The 20,382-nt window shown below is 46.8% G+C and overlaps 1 protein-coding gene across 2 annotated transcripts in view; it reads right to left on the reverse strand.

The window, feature by feature from the left end:
* DLG5 (discs large MAGUK scaffold protein 5) overlaps positions 1–7,327 on the reverse strand; it is a 112,375-nt gene extending 105,048 nt beyond the window's left edge. Inside the window, exon 1 of one of the 2 annotated variants that reach the window (XM_090278276.1) lies at positions 6,829–7,327. In XM_090278276.1, coding sequence (XP_090134402.1) covers positions 6,829–7,132 — 304 coding nt within the window. In that variant the 5' untranslated portion in view covers positions 7,133–7,327. The remainder of the gene's footprint in view (positions 1–6,828) is intronic. The other variant, XM_090278275.1, reaches the window with a different exon arrangement.
* Between the last annotated feature and the right edge of the window lie 13,055 nt (positions 7,328–20,382).

Genomic DNA, 20,382 nt, shown 5'->3' on the forward strand with positions numbered 1-20,382 from the left:
TCTAGTGATGGATGGTAGTGATAGTTACAACAATGTGAACGTACTTACCACTGAACACTTAAAAATGATTAAAATAGAAAATTTCATGTTAAACTACATTTTGCCACAATTTTAAAAAACAGGAAAAAATCGCTCGCATAGTGGATATTATGCTATATATATTTTACCACAATTTTTTTAAAAAAGCAAATAGGTTATGACCCTTAATGTGAAACAAACATCAGGATCCACAGTCACCTCCCAATTATCCACTAAGGGTTTAGATTTGGACAGCTGACATGGAACATTCCAAACATCCATATTTAGTTTAGAAGGTTACCATAGCACTTCCATGGAACTCTGTCTCAAAAAGATCAACAGAGACACACAATTTAGAGATAAGCAATCTGCCTCAGGTAAAAGATAAAAAATGATGCTGTATCCCCCCAACTCAACCCTACTTAAAATTCCTTCCTGCTGAACACGCTCAGCATCCCTACTGCACAGACTGATAGGCAGCTAGCTCAGCCCTCTTGCTCTACATCCACTAGTCCTGTGATTAACGTCTTCCCAAGGTTACAGGAAATTATTGAGGAGCACCTCGCACTGGCCTGCAGAATGTATAGCTGGTTAGATGAGGTGGAACAACAACAAAAAAAACACCTAAAACAAAGTATTTCTCCTCTGCTTACTTTTTCAGGAAATAGGAAGCCAGAGTATCAAAAACCACTCAACGCTAACACTAAATGAGAAAATAGTAATCATGGTACAGAGCTAGAAAAAGCTTCAGAAATCCAGTCCAACCCTATCAGAAAGCCTCCTTGGACCTAATGCCACGTTAGAAGTGCTGAGAATCCCACAGGACTGAGCACATTCTCAGTCCAATGCTAAACTTCTGCTAGTTTTATTGTTGTACTTAAAACAAAGAAGCAAACAAAAAATAATAAGTCCCAGGTAGTAAAGAAGCTCATCCAATGTCAAGATGTTGCAGTTAGGAGCAGATACCCATCCAAGACTATTTTGAGGACACCTACCTGACATTCACATTTTAAACACAGAAGGGGAAGAGCTCTCTGAGCCTATGAAAGGCAATGTGGGTGCTCTGTATGGCTCCTGGCAGCCAGCCCCACAATGCCAGTACCTGATGGGTGACCTTGGGAACTTCAGACACCAATGTCACACCACCTGCTTCCATCACAGACATACTGTGGGCGGTGACATCTGTGTGTGCATCTGGGACTCATTCTAGCCTTCCTGCACTCCCACACCCTTCTGTCACTGTAAAGTCACCACTTAAGAACTCTGGACGTGGCGGTGAAGGGAGGTAGCAGAGGGTAAAGGAGGGTAAATGGTGACGGAAGAAGACTTGATTTGGGGTGATGAACACACAATATAATACACAGATGATGTATTACAGAATTGTACCCCTGAAATCTATATAATTTTATTAACCAATGTCACCCCAATAAATTCAATTTAAAAAAAGAAGAAGAAGAAATTTGTACATATTTCTGAAGAGGGCTGAGACTTACTCAGGGTCACACTACACACAGCTGACTAGTCATCCACTCGACAGAGATTTACTGAACGCCTATCTTGGGCCAGGCTCTATTCTAGGCATTAGAAATACAACAGCAAATTCAGCTCATGGAAATTACATTCTACTCTTGGGGATCCACAGCCACACTAAAGGCAACCCTGACATCTGTCCAGCATAGTTTACAAGGAGCTCTCACATAACCCTCAGACATATCAGGAGAATCCCAGGTTTCTGGTTCTAAGGCTGGTTCCAGGCTGTACTACTCGCCATACTAACAAATGCTCCTCCTTTTTTCTTACCACCAACTGTCAAATAGCACAGTAAAGTAGTTACTGTTCTAATTGTTATGTAGAGCAGGCAATAAACTCAGAAAAGTTAAATGCCTTGCTCAAAGTCTAAAACCTACTAAAGTCTTCCCACCTCTCCCCACCACCCTACTCTAGCAATGACTTCATTGCTAACCGCATCATCCCACAAAGATGAGACCACATCTTGAAAATTCACCAGCTGTTTCCCACTCTTCTTCCTTTGGAGAACTGCTTCTCCCCACTCTAAAGAACCATACGGTACTGGTACAGGACGCCAATCACAGCATCCCATCATCCAATCCTATTGGTTGGGTCCACTGCTGGGCCAATCTCAGTCCTCTTCCCATGACTACAATGATTGAGCCTAGTCAGGCCAGTCGAAATCCTTCCATGAGATTTTTCTGCCTGGGCTAATTGAATAGAGCTCCCTTTATTCTCTGGTTAGGGGCTGTGAAGATGGAAGCCCAGAGGTTGGAGACCATGTTCCAGACCCATAGGCAAAGAGAGCAACATTCGGGATCAAACATCCCAAGGCCAGTTTCCCCAATCCATCCCACGGTTTTGGAATATCATATAATAAATTTCTGTTTTCTAATATGGTTTAGACTACATTTCTGTTGCTTCCAATAACCTGCCTTTCTCTTAGAAAACTCTTCTCCATTACTACTTCCAAGTTCCTCCACCTCTTCCTCTCAAATAAAACAATTAAAAGAAAAACTACAATGGTTGAAAACTTTTACTTATGTCACTGTCCCTGCTGACCCTTCAGGGCAAAGTAGATGAAGAAAAGGAGGCTGGTACCTAAGAGAGTAGGGAGAGAACAAAAGGCCCAGGTAACCTCTAATGAATAATAAATAATCCACACCTAACAATCAGCAGCCAACTGCACTCGTCCTACTGGAAAAACCTGGCAGGGTTATTCCTTTAAAAAAAAAATTCCTTCAGCTTTAACTTCTGACAAGCGTACAATGCCTAAACTCCAAGAGATAGACAAACCCCTCGCTCAGCTAGCCATTGTGGCCCTCCAGATTACCTTTGCATCCCCATCCACCCAGAGCCAATGCCAGTCCCCTGCTATACTTGGGCTGGCCTCATTCTGCAACCTGAAAACACACTGCTCCTCTCACAGCTAGGCCTATGCCCAGAATGTCCTCTTCCTTTCCCTGTGCATTTACAAAGTGTCCCTTTAACACCCAGCTCAAGCTCCAGTCCCTCCAAACAAAGCCTCCCTCAGCTTCTCCAGCATATGTTGCTGTCTCCATTCTCTTAATTCTAGTGAAGTCGAGTCAGCCAGCTCACTAGGAAGCTGAAGAAGCAGTACAGGGGGAAGGAAAAGAAAACATTCAGCTCTGGGCACACTTAAGAGGGACCAGCAGGCCAGCACCGAGCTCTGCCACTTCTGCCCCACAAGAGAGGCCTGACATAAAATGGTTTGGGAAGCTCTCCACATTTAGATAGTAATTAGAGCCCCTAGGGGTGGGTGAGAGTATTTGGGAAAAGCATGTAATATATGGAGTTTTAAAAAGCAGAAAAAGCCTGCTTAGGTGTATCACTCAATTTATCTGTCTCATAATGTCACACTCCTGAGTGTTCCATTCCCCCAACTGGGCAGCAAGCTGCAGGCTGGAATTACATCCTTCACACCCCTGTCTCTGTCTGCACCCAGGCCGCACCTGGACTGAGCACAGAACCAGGTGCTTCTGCCCTCCCCGATCACGTACTGCCCTCCCAGTGTCTCAGGCAGGCAGTGTAGCGTCCTTAGCCCCATCTCACAGAAGAAGAGATGAAGGCTCACAGTCAGGAAGGGGCCCTCACTCTGGGTGCAGGGAGTCGACGTTCTTCAAGTGAAAAAACCCAGATGTTAGTAACTGAATCAAAGAGAAAAAAAAACAAAGGACTGTGTGGGTTCCCAGTGAACAAACAAGATCCTGGTACAACTGTGGAAAAAACCCTAGAGACCTGAGCCACTCAGAGGAAAACAACAGTTCTCTCCTATCTCTACCTCCAGCAGGGGCAGAGATGATCACTTCCTCCTTACAGAGCCATGTATAGGGACAAGAAAAGGCTATATAATTCCACAGAGCTCCCCAATGCAGGATATGGCCTTAAATAGGAAAAAGTGTCCCCCACACAGAATCAGAAGCATTGAGCCTCCCCTTGACCCCAGCTCCTCTGTGCCCTGCGACTTCTGACCTGTCTTCACACCTCACAGATAAGGTCACAACACCCAGCATAATGCATGGAAGACATCACTCATCTCATTGCGGTTGCCACAGAATTAAGTGAGATAGTAAAGCATGCAATAAGATACAATATGCTGAACAGCCATGTACTGTCAATCCTGACATAAGAATCCCCCTGCCCCCCAAAATAAAACAACACTATTTTCTTAGACACTTTCATACTCCAGCCCTAAACTTAGTGGGTTATTAATGTCCAGAGCTCTAACTGAGCATGAGCAGAAGAGATGGGCTTGGTGTGTTCACCTACCCAGTCCCACCTAAACCAGATTCCTCCCAGTTCCAGGCCCCATGTGAGCGGCTGCCAGACACCACTGCCTGCAAACTCCCACAGCATACAAGTGCCAGCCAGGGATGAGCATTCTGACCCACACAGGGTATGGAATCACCAAGGAAGCGCAAAACTGGGTGATGGCAGCACCTCTGACATACAGATGGTGATAAAGGGGCCTCCCTTTGATGCTTTGGATCCTTAGAAAGCCAACTGATTTCTCTCTCAGGATCCCACAGGGCCTTGCACTAAGACTAACTTTTGGGCAGAGCTGAGGACCTGCATGTAGAGTGGAAACTGTTGGGAGAGCAAGAAAGCAGGACACAGTGCTAGATTTCCCTGACTTTGGCTCCTCAGGAAGGAGATAGGTACGTCCATCCCTTCAACCAGAGCAGCTCTTTTATGCAATGAGCTTTGCCCCGTAAGAAGGGCTCTCTGGCTAAAAAGAAAAAAAAGTTGAAAAATCACTGCACAGTAAGTCATCCATTACAAAGATCTCAACACTCTATTGTTTACTTGCACATCACATCACTTCTCCCCCCAGAAGCTCGAGATGCCATCTTGCCACAACAAATGCTACCCTATATTTTTTCTAAAGTATTAACTAAAATAAACTTAACTTCCCCTTGAAAATTACTTTTCTGAGGATGTCATGACCCTCTGCAAAGCTATAGAACTCTGCATTGTAGTAAAATGAGGGTCTGAAATCACTATCGTTGGGGACAGAATCCAAACTCTATTCCATTCCTTCCTCTGAGGTTAGGACCAGATCCTAGAACTTTGGCCCATCCAGGCCCCATTTTCTCCACCAGGCAAGGAAAGGGAGAGGATCCAATTAATGGCAATTCATCCATCTATTCCAGAGATCAAAGTTAATGCTAATTCAAACACATCCCAGCAAGGACTTGAGTCTGCACTCTTAACTTCTGTGCTTCCTTGATAAACCTCCTCCTCCAAAGACAGATAAATGGACAGGCAGGCAGGAAGATAAAAGCAATTAAAAAGAAAAAAATTACCCCGATGAAATTTCCCCCTGTCCCTATCTAACTCTGTATCTTAAAAAGCATCATCCCAAGAGAGGACTTAATTTGCCAGAAACACAGATATGATCATAATTGGGGGACAGAAAACAGACTTGAGGGGTCAGAAACCCAAAGTGAAGACAAAAGGGGCACCAAACAAAATGATGTGCTGAGTGCCCAGCAGTTTAGTCTCTCTCTATATCCGTTTCCTCCACTATGAAAAGTGAGGTGGAGAGGGCTAATATACATCGAAGCGGTTACCAAGCACAGCTTATAAAATCATCCCCTTAATAAGTGAGGCTTTTAACAGCCATATAAACGGGTCTCATCAGCCTTTGGCCTACAAGTTGCTAAAGGCAGTTTGTCAGCCCTCTCAGTTCACTTTTAAAATAAGGGCAAGACATAGAAATGGTGGCACTTGCTGCTTCCTGGCTCCGAACGTGTTAACTAAAACAGCGGGTCATAATTGAAAACTGGTGTCCAATACTTTGAGCATTTTAACCACTTCAAGCCAGAGTTTTCTCTCTGGCAAGGTAAGAATAATAGCTCACAGAGTGGTAACAATTAAATGTGATAAACCAGAGTGCCTGCCACAACAGTAGGTGCCTAATAAATGCTCATTCTCTTCCTTCCTCAGTGCTATACCTCCCTCCTGGAGCTTCCTTGTCTAAAAGACTGGCCTTCCACACTCCCCAACCAGGCCAGTCCAAGCCTACCACTTGTCTCAAACTCCCAACATAACCTCCACACAGGAAAACTCACAAATCCGTGGCCCCCCCACCCAAGGGAACCAGCCACCAGTCTTCCCTCCTCACACAGCACCGTCAGGGAGGGATCTGAGCCCCAGCAGCCACTACTAGGATTTTCCCATGGTGCAATGCAACTTCCCCAACTTTTCCGGGCCCAGTTTCCAAAGAAACCTAGCAGGCATTGTGCATAATCATCCACAAGTCTGGGCTAGCAAACAGACAGAGCTCCGGGCACAGGAAGCGGAGAGAACCAGAAAGTGAAAAGGCACCAGTGGTCCTGAAACTAGGTGGCAGGAACCAAATTCAGGAGCACAGGTTCTGGCCCAAATTCCATGCTTCCACACTGTTATCAGTGACTAAAAGCTAACAGAGGCTCTTGAAGAGCTGGTGGATGGTGAAGAGCCTTAGAAATGGGACTGCCAGACATCCCTCATTGGTCCCCCGGAGGTTGGACCTGGCTGGACCTGGTTGAACCTGGCACTGGGGAGTCAAGGCCTGCAGCGAAGGGCATTGTTCACAGCGGCGGCGGGGCTGGGGGAGGAGGTGTGAAGTAGAGGTCCGCGCATCGCCCCCTCCCCAACCGAGCTAAAAGGAGGGAAGGTTGTCCCCGCGGCCAGCACCGGGTAGAGAGGAGCGGCCCTCCCGAGTTCCCCCTCCGAGAACAGGGGAGAAGTCGTGGGGGGCAGGTCAGAGAGGCCGGGCGGGGGTCTGACACTCACCGGCGCCCTCGGCGGGCTGCGGCGGGCCGACGACGCCGTTCAGGTAGAGAATGGGTAGCAGGTGAGGCTGCGTCTTCTCCAGCGCCGCGCGCAGGTCCTGGAAGTGGTCCCGCTCCTTGGTCAGGAGCAGCTTGAGGAGCAGCTCAGCCTTGGTGCCTCCCGCCTCCTCGTCAAGCTGCCGCCGCTCGCCGGGGCTCAGCGCTCCCGCGGCCTCGAGCAGTCCGAGCACGGCCTCTACCTCGGTCATGGCCTGGGCCAGGCTCTGCTGACACTGGGCGAGCAGCTCCCGGCGCTGGGGCTCCATGGTGGCGGGCCGCCCCGCCCCGCCGGACGGCTCCCGGGCTCCGGAGTGGCCCCGCGGCGCCTCGGGGCGGAGAGCGCCTGGCTGCAGCCCTAGAGCGCCGGGAGCCGTGAGGTGGCGGGGGTCCTGGGCGGGCTGGGGGCCCGGGCGGCGGGCGGCGCTCAGCAACGGCCGCCTCCCGGGCTCAGGAGCGCAGCCATGTTGGCTGCGGCGACGGCGGCGGCGGCGGGACTGGAGGAGGAGGAGGAGGAGGAGGAGGAGGAGACGGAGGAGACGGAGGAGGAGGCGGAGGTGGGGACGGCTGCCGGGGCGCGCCCCGAGGCCTGGCTCCAGCCGGGCATGCTCCCCCCTCCTCCTGCGCGCGCGCCGCCCGCCGCTCCTTCCCGGCCTCGCGGGAAAGCTCGCCCTGACACCTCGTCCGCAGTGCCGCTCCCCAAACCAGAGCCCAACTCCAAGAGGAAAGTGGCCCGGGCCGCATTCGCAGGCCCCGACGGCTCAGCCTCGGCCCGGCCCGGCCCGTGCGCCCTGGCCGGGCTCGCAGGGATCCCGCGGCCGCCGCCCGCACCACCACGACCCGAGCCCAGTCGTCGCCCGCCCTCTCCTGCACCCTCTCCCCTCCTCCCCCTGGTGTCCCTGGGACGCCCGGACCGCCGACCCCACGAGATGGACGAGGGGAGGGGTCCTCGCCCCCGCCCGCCCGGGAGGTGGGGACGCAGCGCTCGATCGCTTTTCTAGTCCCAGAGGCCCAGGTTCGCTCGGGACCAGGGACATGGATTTAGGAGCCCCCGCGGGAAGGCACCGGAACCACTAGCCCCTTCGGCCAGGCACACGGCCAGCCCTCAAACAATTGGAGACTCCTCAAAACAAAAAACCCTGACCCCGGGTCTCCTAATCTTAGAACTACAAAATAAAACCTGGAAACAACTGAGGATGAATGGTCTCCCCTAAACTTGGACATCTCCAAATTAAGACCTCCCTGGAATCTGTGAGAGTTCCCCACCTCCAAGGAGCTCTTACACCGAGACTTTCCCAATATAATCTCCGGAATTTTCGTTAATCAGGATCTTTCTCCTCACCCCCATTTGAGATGGGTTGGTCCCCAGGATCTAAAGGGATTTGGATGTTGGAAAGAGGAGGGGATGTGTTCCCGGATGAGGAAGAAAGTGATGGGGGTCTACTGTAGAGTCATTAATCTTTTGGGCAGCAGAAGTGTTCTCACTGTTAGATGTCACCCCGAGATTCTAGCTAGTTTCGGGAAGAGGCAAATCAATGTGCTAGAGAAATAGAACCCTTGCTTCTGTGCTGCCCTCTATGAGGATCTAAGGTCCTGCTCCAAGCATGTCTTCTTCCCCTATCATAGTCCTTTGTGAACACTTGCCCCCTACCTTCAGAGAGGACAAGGTTCTTGAACGCTGGAATGCCAACTGATTGCTCTCAGTAAACCGATTACACTAGTGTGGAGTAGAATCCTTGGGCCATTGCAGATCTATGTCTGTGTTATAATGGGTGAATGTCATTTACCAACACTGGGGGCAAGGCAAGCTTTTCCTACTGGCACTGGCACTCCCACCCCCATCACTCTCCTTCAGACAAAAGCAAAGTTCTCCTTCAGATTCTCTTCCTTAAAGGGAAGGGGTCGCTTTTATTTAATGGACAAACTCTCTATATTGTGGTTAGAACAAGAGTAGCAGAATTTGCACTTCAGTTTTGGGTTTCCCTTTAAGTAGATGCACAACATGGGAGCAAACTGATTACCCTGGCTGAATTCAGTTTTCTCCTCAGGAAAATGGGGTGAAGAGAGTGCATTCAATTGGAGGTTATTAGCCTTGGGTTCATGAATAAGCTTGAACTTTTCTGTGGACATTTATGTATATTTTTAGGATAGAGGTCCATAGCTTTGATTGAACTCTGTAAGGCTTCCCTGACCCCAAATGGACTCCAAATGGCAGAACAAAACTATTTTAAGCTGCCTCTCTGCTCAGAGGGTCCAGGCTTCTATGCCTGAGTAAGGTTCTAGGACAGAGGAAGGCTGGCTCTTGCACAGTGCCTGGGGTTCAACAGGCTCCCTAGCTCCTGCATCCCCCTCCTGCCGCTGAGAGATGGTTCCCCCTTCTGGCCACCACTTCCCTTCCAGCAACTGCAGAGCCTAAATCATCCACAAAGGCATCCACCCTTCAAGATACACCTGGGCCTCTGTTCTTAGCTGGATTAACTAGAAATCTAGGGGGTGGGAGGAAGATTCAAAGCGGGGCGGGGGGGGGGGTAGTTGAGACTTATTTGGTTTATGGTTAGAACCAATAGTAAGTCTCCATTCAAAGGCAGACGGTGCATGAGACAGGAGGGGGCAGGAGGAAGGCACGGTCTCCCAGTAACCCCTAAAAAGAAGGTGGGGAACGTGTGTTTTGTCCCTGGAAGCCTTGCCAGGAAGCAAGCAGTGAGGAAATCCATTTGCTAAGAGTGCTTTCTCCCAGGGGCTGTGCAGTGATGGACAGTACTTTCAACAAACCCTTTAGTGGAAACTCTGGGATTTAATGCAGAACATAAATTCTGGAAGAAATCGCTTACTTTAGAACATATTCAACTTTAAGATTCCTTGAACCAGTGATTTTGGTATGACTTTGAATTCCTGGAGCATGTATACCCTTCAGGGCACCTTCCCACACACTATATCCTTTGTGCCCTCTCCTGAGTTGAATTGTGCTCCCCTCGCCCAACTAAAAAAATAAAAGATATGTTCAAATCCTAACTCCCAGAACCTGTGAATTTGACCTTATTTGGAAATAAAACCTTTGCAGATGTAATCAAGTTAAAATGAAGTCATAGATTATGGTAGGCCTTAATCCAATGACTGGTGTTCTTATAAGAGGGGAATTTGGACTCAAGCACACACACACACTCTGAGGAGAACACCACATGGAGATGGGGGCAGAGGTTGGAGTGATGTGTCTACAGCCAAGGACCACCAAGGAGTGCTGGTAACCACAAGAAGCTAGGAAATGGGCCTGGAACAAATTCTCCCTCAAGGTCTCCAGATGGAACCAACCCTGTGACATCTGGGTTTTGGACTTTTGGCCTCCAGAACTGTGAGAAGTATATTTCTGCTGCTTTAAGCCCCCCAGTTTGTGGTAACTAGGGTTATTAGGAGAATCTAATGCCAGGACTTACACAAAGCCCTAGTACAATGCCTGGTATCTAGCAGATGTATAGTATAGACCCCCAAATGTAGTGCTGGAGCTGGCAACTTTGCAGTCAAAATGCCTGATTTAATTACTAACTTTGCAACCTATTATCTGGGTAATGTTGGTTAAACCTACCTGTGCCTGTTTCCTCATCTGTAAAACAGGGGTATCAATAATAGTATCAAAGTGGTTAATGCTCAGTGGTAGGTCTCATCCATCTGAGAGGAAAGACTGTCCACAGTCTGTAGCAACAGGTTTCAAGCAGAGGTTTCAAGGTTCCTTAATGAAAGATTTGCATTTTGTTTGTATTTGGATGGTGAGCAGGGGGCCCTTCTACCTTGTTCTACGCAGTATTCTAGCCTAGCAGGCACCTGGCATGTGTTGTGTGCTCAACAGATATTTTGTAATTAATCAATGAACATATGAATGAATGAACTAAAGAATGTTGCATTGAGGCCCCTTTTCAAAAATAATATCTGCTATAAGTGGAAAGATGGGGAAGGAGGATACCTAATAAAGGAGTGGCATCATAAGCAAAGGCAGAGGTTCACAGACTCTCTCAGGTGCCCCAGGGTGTTTGGCACAGGTTGGGAGCTCAATGCTGGCACCCAGACTCTGTCCACTGCAAAGCTCCTGCCTCCTGAGGGCTAAGAACAGAACTGCTACCCTCTCCTGCCTTGCCCTGCCAAGAAACTTGTTCCCTCAGACCCTACTAAAGATGCCCCTGGTCAGAAATCCGTGCTGAGCTGAAGGCACCAAAGTGAATGTAGTTCTAGGGCACAGCCCCTTCCAGGTTTCTACAAGCACAGTCCAGCCTGGAAGAGTTAACCCTTTGATTCAGAGCCCTGTCTTCACATTTCAACTTAGATGTTACCTGTTTTAGGAAACCAGGCATGCCTTACCAACCTCCTCTCTAAAGGTCTAAATGTCTCTGCTCCTTGCTCTCATTGCAAATTTTTACCTGTCTTTTATTAACATTTGTTAGTGTGTGTATTGTTAAAGTAGTTTACTTCTCTAAAGCCCTGTAGTAGACAGAATGCCCCCCAGAGATGTCCATACCCTAGTCCCCATAACCTGTGAATATGGAATATGTTAAATTATATGGCTAAAGGAACTGTGCATATGTGATTAAAGTTACAGACTGAAGTAGGGACAATATCCTGGATTATCCAGGTGGACCCAATATAATCAAATGAGTCCTTAAAAGCAGAGAATTTCTCAGACTGCAGGCAGTAGAAGGGAAGTTCAGAGTCCAAGCAGAGAAGGATTTGACTTGCTATTGCTGGCTCTGAGACGTAGGTACCCACATGCAGGGATCAGAGAGAGGCTCTTGGAGCGAAGAACAGTCTGCAGCTAACAGCCAGCAAGGAAACAGAGACTTCAGTCCTACAACAGCAAGGAACTGGATTCTGTCAACAACATAACAAGCCTAGAAGTGGAGTCTTCCCTCAGCCCTCCAATTAGAGATCAGCTGGCCAACACCTTGATTTTAGCCTTGTGAGACCCTGAGCAGGGAAACCAGTTCAGCCAAACTGTACTTCGGACCCACAGAGCTATGAGATACTAAATGTAAATTGTTTTAAGGCTCTAAGTTTACAGAACTTTTGTTATGGAAGCAATAGAAGACTAACAGCCCCTAAAGACTATGAGCTCTGCCGGGACAGGAGTGTTATTAACTGGTCCGTTGTCAAACCCCGAGTACCTTCCATAGTGTCTGCCATTTAGTAGGCATGCCCTGTTGGATGAATGAATGGAAATTTATTCTTCTACCAGCACTTGCTTTTGGGCTAATTAGTTAAGGCATCTTTGAAAAACAGAATCCAGTTTTCCACCAGAGATTGAAGGACAAGTTTATAAATGAAAATACTTAAGAAAGTAGGCCTTTCTCTGTAGGTTAAGTGAACCGAGGCCCTAGGAGCCTCTGATCCTGGATCTTATGTTCTAATGGATAAGCAACAGTTGTTCCCAGGAGAAACAGGTCCTGGTGCTGTGCTCCACATGTGCAGTTCCTTTGACAGTAAACAAGACAGTCTGCAAGAGTGTGTGCATGTGAGAGCCTATGTGTGCACATGTGCACATGCATGTGCACAGTGACAGAAGTGTGAGGGCATTGTAAGCAGGGGCAGGACTGTTTCAGTGTCAGTGTGGGTGTCTATGAGTACAAGTCATGCTCCTTATGAACACTCGGATGTGTGTGAGTAAAGAAGCAATCATTTCTACGATGGTTTCCCATCCCACCCTGGAAATTGCAGGTGGCCCAACATCCAAGATGTGACATTTAAAATGATTTCCTTTTTTATCTCCTCATCTCCTGATGGGCACTCGAGCTGCTTCCAAATCTTGGCTATACTAAATAATGCTACAATGAACATAGGGGTGCATATATTCTTTTGAATTAGTGTTTCGGGTGTCTTCAGATATATTCCCTGATGTGAAATCGCTGGATCATAAGGTAGTTCCATTTTTAACTTTTTAAGAAAACTCCATACTGTTTTTTTTATTACATTTTATTTATTATGCTATTACAGTTGTCTTGATTTTTTTCCCCTTTTGTCACCCTCCACCCAGCACCCCTCACTCCCTGAGACATTCCCCCCACCATTGTTCATGTCCTTGGGTCATGCGTAGGTTCTTTGGCTATTCCACTTCCTATACTGTACTTTCCATCCCCATGGCTATTCTGTAACTACCTATTTGTATTTCTTAATTCCCTCACCTCTCTACCCATTCCCCCACTCTTGCCTCCCATCTGCTCTCTGTATCCATGATTCTGTCTCTGTTCTTGTTCGCTTAGTTTGTTTTTTAGGTATGTATTTTTTAGGTATGTATTTTTTGCCTTTTTGTTGTTTATAGTTTTGACCTTCTTTTTCTTAAATAAGTCCCTTTAACATTTCATGTAATAATGGTTTGGTGATGATGAACTCCTTTAGTTTCTTCTTGTCCAGGAAGCTATTTCTCTACCTTTTGATTCTAAATTATAGCTTTCCTGGGTAGAGCAACCTTGGCTGTAGGTCCCTGCTTTTCATGACTGAATATTTCTTGCCAGTCCCTTCTTGCCTGCAAAGTTTCTTTTGAGAAATCAGCTGATAGTCTTATGGGAACTCCCCTGTAGGTAACTAACTTCTTTTCTCTTGCTGCTTTTAATATTCTCTCTTATCTTTAACCTTTGGCATTTTAATTATGATGTGTTTTGGAGTGGTCCTCTTTGCATTCATCTTGTTTGGGACTCTCTGCTTCCTGGACCTGCATATCTATTTCCTTCACCAAATTAGGGAAGTCTTCTTTTATTATTTTTTCAAATAGATTTCCAATTTCTTGCTCTTCTCCTTCTGGCACCCCTATGATATGAATGTTGGACCAATTGAAGTTGTCTCAGGGGCTGCTTATACTATCCTCACTTTTTTGGATTCTTTTTTTCTTCTTGCTGTTTGATTTGGTTGTTCACTGCTTCCTTATGTTCCAAATCATTGATTTGATTCTTGGCTTCATCCACTCTATGTTGTTTCCCTGTAAATTGTTCTTTATTTCGATTAGTGTATCCTTCATTTCTGAGTGGATCTTTTTTATGCTATTGAGGTCCTCACTAAGTTCCTTGAGCATCCTTACAACCAGTGTTTTGAACTCTGCATCTAATAGGTTGCTTATGTCCATTTCACTTAGCTCCTTTTCTGCAGTTTTGATGTATTCTTTCATTTGAGCCATGTTTCTTTGTCTCCTCATTTTGGCAGCTCCCTGTGCTTGTTTCTATGTACTAGGTAGAACTGCTTTGATTCTGGGTCTTGATAGTGTGGCCTAATATAGCAGGTGTCCTGTAGGGTTCAATGGCACAGCCTCCCTTATCACCCAAGTTTGATACTCCAGGTATGCCCTTCATGTGAGCTGAGTACACCCTTCTTTTATAGTTGTGCCTTGGTTGCTCTTAGCAGATCAATGGGAGGGATTTACCCAGGCCAGTCAACTGCAGGTACTGGCTGTGACCACTTACCACCAACCTCTGCCTTCCATGGAAGATCATGTCTGCAGAGGCAGCATGGTGATGCTCCAACAGGGTCTGTAGCTGTACATTGGGTATGCTGGCCCTGGGGTTTCCTGGATGGTGCAGGCCAAGGTCAGCTCCCACCTGTGTTTTGCTTGGGGCTACCCTGCCTGAGCTATAAGACAATCTGTAATGGCTGCTACTTGTGCTGGGCTTGGAGATTCCCAGGCAAAGCCAAGCTGTGAATCTAGGCCAGCTGTTGCTTGTTAGAGAGAATTTAGGAAGCTGTGAAGCATGAGCCAAGACCAGCCGTTCATATGGAAAAACAGCTTGGGTGGACCCGTAAATTGGGTGGGGTGGAGTCTCTGGGGATCTCCAAGACAGGTCAAACAGAGTTAGCCAGGTTGATGAAGTCTCAGATATGGCACCAGCTAACTGGCTCTTTGGGGCGAGGGTTTAGAAAAGGGGCAATGGTCTCTGCTTGCTTTGATGCCAGACACTTCAGTTTCTCCCTGTATACTACTGGTGCCTTTCAAGGTGCTACTCCAGTGCTGAAGCTTAGAGGGAATGAGTCTGAGTAGGTAAGTCTGTGCGTCAGTTCTTTAAGAGGAACTGCTTGGGACTCCATAAGTTTCCTCCACTGACTCAATCCCTGCTGGTTTTTGCAACCAGAGGTTGTGGGGTACTTATCTTCCTAGCACTGGAACCCTGGGCTGGCGGCCTGATATGGGGCTGGGACTCCTTGCTCTTGAGATAACCCTCCCGAATTTTTATCCACCACACTTGGGTGAGAGACCAGCCCGTTCTGCATCTGCTCCCTTCCTACCAGCCTGGATGGATATGGTTTCTTTAATTTGTAGTTGTCAGACTTCCATTCAACTCAATTTCTGATAGTTCTGAGTAACGGCTGCTCTATATTTTAGTTGTAATTTTGATGTGGTTGTGCTAAGAGGCGAGTCATGTCTGCCTATGCCGCCATCTTGACTGGAAGCCCTCCATGCAGTTTTCCTCAGTGGCTGCACCAGTCTGAATTCCCACCAGGAATGCATGAGTGTTACCTTCTCTCCACATCCTCACCAACACTTGCTGTTTGTTATTTAAAAGTTGTGGTACATTTGCACCATGGAATACAAATTGACTGTGAAAGGAAAAGAGGGAAAGAGGGGTGGGGAAGGTGGAGGAAGGCAGGGGGATAAGTGAGGATATAGGGATGGAAAAAGAGTTTACTTTGGGCAATAGGCACATGATGCAGCATGCAGTTAGTGTTGTGTGGAGCTGTACACTTGAAACCTGTATGGTTTTTTTAATCAATGTCACCCCCAATAAATTCAATTTTTAAAGAGTAAAAAATAAAATAAAAGGATTTCCTTGAAGAATTCCTTAAAGCAATGAACTCCCTTGGATACTGAAAATGAAATTCTATTTATGAAAATGCCATGTTTCACACAACTTTTTAGAAATGCTATGCCAATAAATGAACTATGCCTGTTTAGAAAAAAATTAGTTTACACTTTGCTATTGGTAGCTTCTCAAATCATGAAGATATTTTTCTTCCAGACTACTTTTGTTCTTAGTTCAGGAATAGCCCAGAGGCAAATGCTCTAAGATTTTAAAACAGGAAGTCTGAAAGAGGCTCATATCTAGTAACGAATCTTGCCCACAGGAACAGGACAGGGCAAAATTCTGAGATCAGAGATTCAAAGCATTTGACAACCTTACAAAGGATTAATTAATGATAAATAAATAAATAAATAACAGCTATTTATCTTGAGTACCTACTGTGGACTGGGCACCAAATTAGGCCCTAAGGTTGTTCACTTCCTTTTGCAAATGAAGAGCCAGGAGGTTGCCTGCCCAAAACCACACAGTCAATTACTGACAGAACTTGGGCAAGAATTTACGTTCATCACCTAAATTCATTGCTCTTTGGAGTCGAGCCCATGCCCTCCTTTGGAGTCCTCAGCTTCAGTTTTCAGGCCTTCTGGATACCACCCAAACTGTCTGCAGCAACTGCAAGGCTTATGCCCCAGCTCCTCAACCTTTATCTCTCCCTTCCATTAAAACACTCCTAAGGTGTGTCTCTTCTACAGAAACCAGCTTGAACTCACATTTGGAAAGGATCTGAAACTAACTGATAACTTCCTGGTTACTTCTGCCAAAGGATTGGTAGTTTGACAACAATGATGCTGAACCTCAGGTCTGAGCAGCTGTCTGGGTAAACCCTACTGAGTCAGGACTGGCTGGCATAGTCTTCATCCATGTTCCATCCATTCTTCAGAATGCTATGCTACTCCCTCACTTCCTCAAGAGTCTTCACTACCCCCCCCCCATTGCAGCTCCTTAGATAGATATCCAAAGCCTGCTGTTTTCTAACTTTATCTCCTCACCTGCCCCCCCCCCAGTGCTCCAGTAACCTACCTTCGCTGTCCTGCCCTTGGGAGCCATTCCTTCTGGCTCCTCTTTACGTATACAACTCCCCCTCTCATTCTTTAGGGCCAGGAAATCCTCCTGCTCACTTTACCTGTCCTTCCCCAGAACTCCAGATGTGCTTACACCTTGAATCACTCTCCCCTATTGCTATTACCTGTTTCTTCATATGGATCTTAAGTTTTCCTGGGATGTATTTCACCGCCCAAACAAACCGGGGACAGTAACCCAGCACTGTTACCTTTCTCAGATCCCTCACAATATGGTCTAGGATAGTGAAGACCTAGATTAGGTGCTTCAGAAAAACTTGAAGATTGAAAGAACTAAAGCAAGGAAAAGTGGGGCAATGCAGAACTAGCATCCTTTAGATTTCAGTTTAAAGGTCTTCTCTTCAAAAGCCCACTTATTCTGGCATCTCCTCAATTATCAAAATTGGGTTCTATTCCCTTTGAGCAGTAATTTTTCATCCTGGCACTCCTCACATTTTGCATTTTTAAAAAAGATTTTATTTATAGTGAGAGAGGAAAGGAGAAAGAGGGAGAGAAACATTGATGTGTGAAAGATTCATCAATTGGTTGCCTCTTGCACACCTCCAACTGGGGACCCGGCCTGCAACCCAGGCATGTGCCCTGGTCAGAAATTGAACTGGCAACCTTTTGGTTCAAAGGCCAATGCTCACTCCACTGAGCCACACCAGCCAGGGTTGCATTAGTTCTAATGTGACTCTGTGTTTAGTTACTGTCTCCCATTGACTATAAGATCCAGTTCACCTCTGTATCCCCAGCATCTGATCCGATGAATGATAGTCTCAAAACTATTTGTTGAAAGAACAAATTAGAGAAAGAGAAGAGGTCATTTCCTCTGGTGACTGTAATTGCACTCAGGAACTCCCTAAGGGAGCACTTCTGCCTCTCTAGTCTAGACCAAACCCGAATCTTGAAGGACCAGTATCTGTGGAATTACTACAACGCAAGCCACAGAGCAAACTGACAGTTCCCTTTTCCTGAGTAATAAGTACATGCTAGGCACTGTACTGAATGCTTCCTCCGCAGCTCCCAGTTACTCTCCACCACACCCAGAGGCAGTAGGTACCTTGATCAGCTCCATTTTATAGATGAGGGACCTGAGGCTCAATATTCCTATCCCTCCAAGCCCTACTAGCTGTATGTGTCTCCTATCTTGCTGGGGAGAGATTCTCTAGTGCAAAGAGTGGCCAAGAAGACTTAGAAATGTTTTTAAAAATGCATCAAAACTACAACTGCCTTCAGAGGAATGAAATCTAGCTGCTGGAGAGTAAGCCTGAAATCAACAGTGGTCCTGTCTATGCAGACAAATGTAAAGTAGATGCCAATGGACCCATGGGTCTGGTCAGACTCTTAGAGGTGTGAAAATGCCCTAAAGCCAAAAACAGCATGTGAGAAGGGAGAGCACAGCTTGGGAACTCTGGCTTGGGTATATCAGAAACCCACTTGGACCAGTCCTTCCTGGGCATTTAAAGTCCTCTAACACATTCTCTCAATTGTCTCACCCCTCTATGAAGTGATAACAATGCATCACGTCCATACAGAGGCTGAGAGAAGTGATAGAATGCGTGCTCGCACCAACAGCCTTAGGAGCAACTCCCCCAGGTGTCAGCATGGCTGCTCCCTCTAACCAAGTCACCTTTGTGCAGAAGCAGCAGCTGGAGAAACAGTGGCCTATAAAACACTGACCTCCAGTTTCCAGCTGAACCATCAGCTTGCCTTGATTGTTCCTTGGTGGGAAAGCCCCACCATAGGATGCTTTGTTTAGGCGAGCATGGTCCTATGAAGTGTTCCTGCATCAGGCTACAGTGGAGGTTGCTTCTTGTGTGCAAGGCATGAAGACCTTTGAAAGACTGATACACAAATAAGTAATGGCCAGACCATATAAAAAAATAGAACCCTGACCCACAATCTGAAGCAATCAGTTCAGAGAGCCAGCCCACTGTCTACAGCAACCAGTCCAGGAAACAAAAAATCAACTCCAGTAGCAGCAATTGGCCCAAACAGCCAGGACTTAATAACTGACAGCTACCCTAATCTCTGCATCCACTTGCAGCTTAGGACCAACTGGAGAAAGCCAAATATTCTCCCCTAATTAATCACATAGAATGCCTGTTAGTTGATCCGCCTCCAGCTTACCCATGCCAACAGTCTCTAATCAGAGCACACAAAGTCCTCTCTTTTTCCACCACTACACTACCCGCCAAAAGCAAGCTATAGTGGTTGGCGCCCTTACTATAGCAAACTCAGAATAGAGAGCCTTTGCTTATTCTCATTTGGGTGGCTTTTGTTTATTTCCACACTTCCTAATTATCTAATTGCTTTTTAACTCAGTTTTCTTACCTGTAAAATGGGATAATAATTCTAAGTAAAAATCTTTAGGGTTAAAACAAGATAGTGGAGGAGTAAGTGGAAGCTACACTAACCTCCTCCCAGAGCTAGTCTGAATTTACAACTTAATTTTGGAGAAATCATCTGGAATACCCACCGAACACTAGCTGGAGAGAAGTCTTATAACCACGGAGAGACAGAAAAGGCCGCTACATCACAACGTGACCGGTAGGGAGTGCGGAGACGCGGAAGGGCTGAATGGGCTCCCACGGGTGGCAGCAGAAGGGACTGAGAAACAGCTCAGCAGCCGGGGATTCCCCCTGAGAAGAGCAGGGTCTAAACCCCCAGCCAAGCTTCCCAGCCTACAGCAACAGAGTGGAAAGTAAAACAGTATCAGCTGAGAAAAGCGAAAAGCCACAGGGTTTTTTGCTAGCTGGAGAGAAACAGCTGGAGAAAAAGAGCTCTTAGGCGGATCACATATGAAAATATTTTGCCCCCACTTACCCTGGACTCAAGCAGAGGGAAGGCAGAGAGGACTAGGACTTGTGGAGAGTTTGGTGTGGTGGCTTTGAGGGGAGCAGTGGGGAAGCGGCCGGCTGGGTCCCAGTGCTGACTCATCCTCGCACTGCAGGCAGACCATTCCCCTCCAAGTGGCGTCAGCCTGAGGGGAAGCAAAGGCCCTGCCTACAGGAATTAAGCTGCCACACCCACGGTCCTTAAGCCTGATGGCTAATCACAGATTGAATAGATTAACAACTAAAGAAGACAGACAAAGGCAGTAGATCCCTGGAAGTCTCCAACAGGCTGCCTAGGCCCAGACTGGTACAGGATCTGAAGCCACCAGGGGCAGACCCAGGAAGTGCAGATCACTCTAAGAAGCACCAACAAACAATAGGAGTCACAAAAATGGGGAGACAGAGAAACAACCCCCCATCGAAAGGAAAGGTAGAGTCCCCAGAAAGAGTGCTAAATGAAATAGAGGGGAGCGAACTATCAGACATGGAATTCAAAACATGGATTATGGAGAAGCTGAATGAGTTCAGCAGAAACTACAAAGAACTCCAGGGAAACTGCAAGGAACTCCAGAAAAACTACAGGGAACTTACTGAGAATTACACCAGCATGAAAAAGGACATGGAAGCTATCAATAAGAGCCAGGAGGAAATGAAGAATACGATCCCTGAATTGAAGAACACAGTAGAAGGAATTAAAAGCAGGCTAGAGGAAGCAGAAGATCGGATCAGCGAGCTGGAGGACAACCTACACAAAAACTCCCAGACAATGCAACAAAATGAAAAAAGGCTGAACAAGACTGAA

Source organism: Furipterus horrens, unplaced genomic scaffold (assembly GCF_987537825.1).
Source record: "Furipterus horrens unplaced genomic scaffold, mFurHor1.1.pri manual_scaffold_5, whole genome shotgun sequence".
Taxonomy (NCBI): domain Eukaryota; kingdom Metazoa; phylum Chordata; class Mammalia; order Chiroptera; family Furipteridae; genus Furipterus; species Furipterus horrens.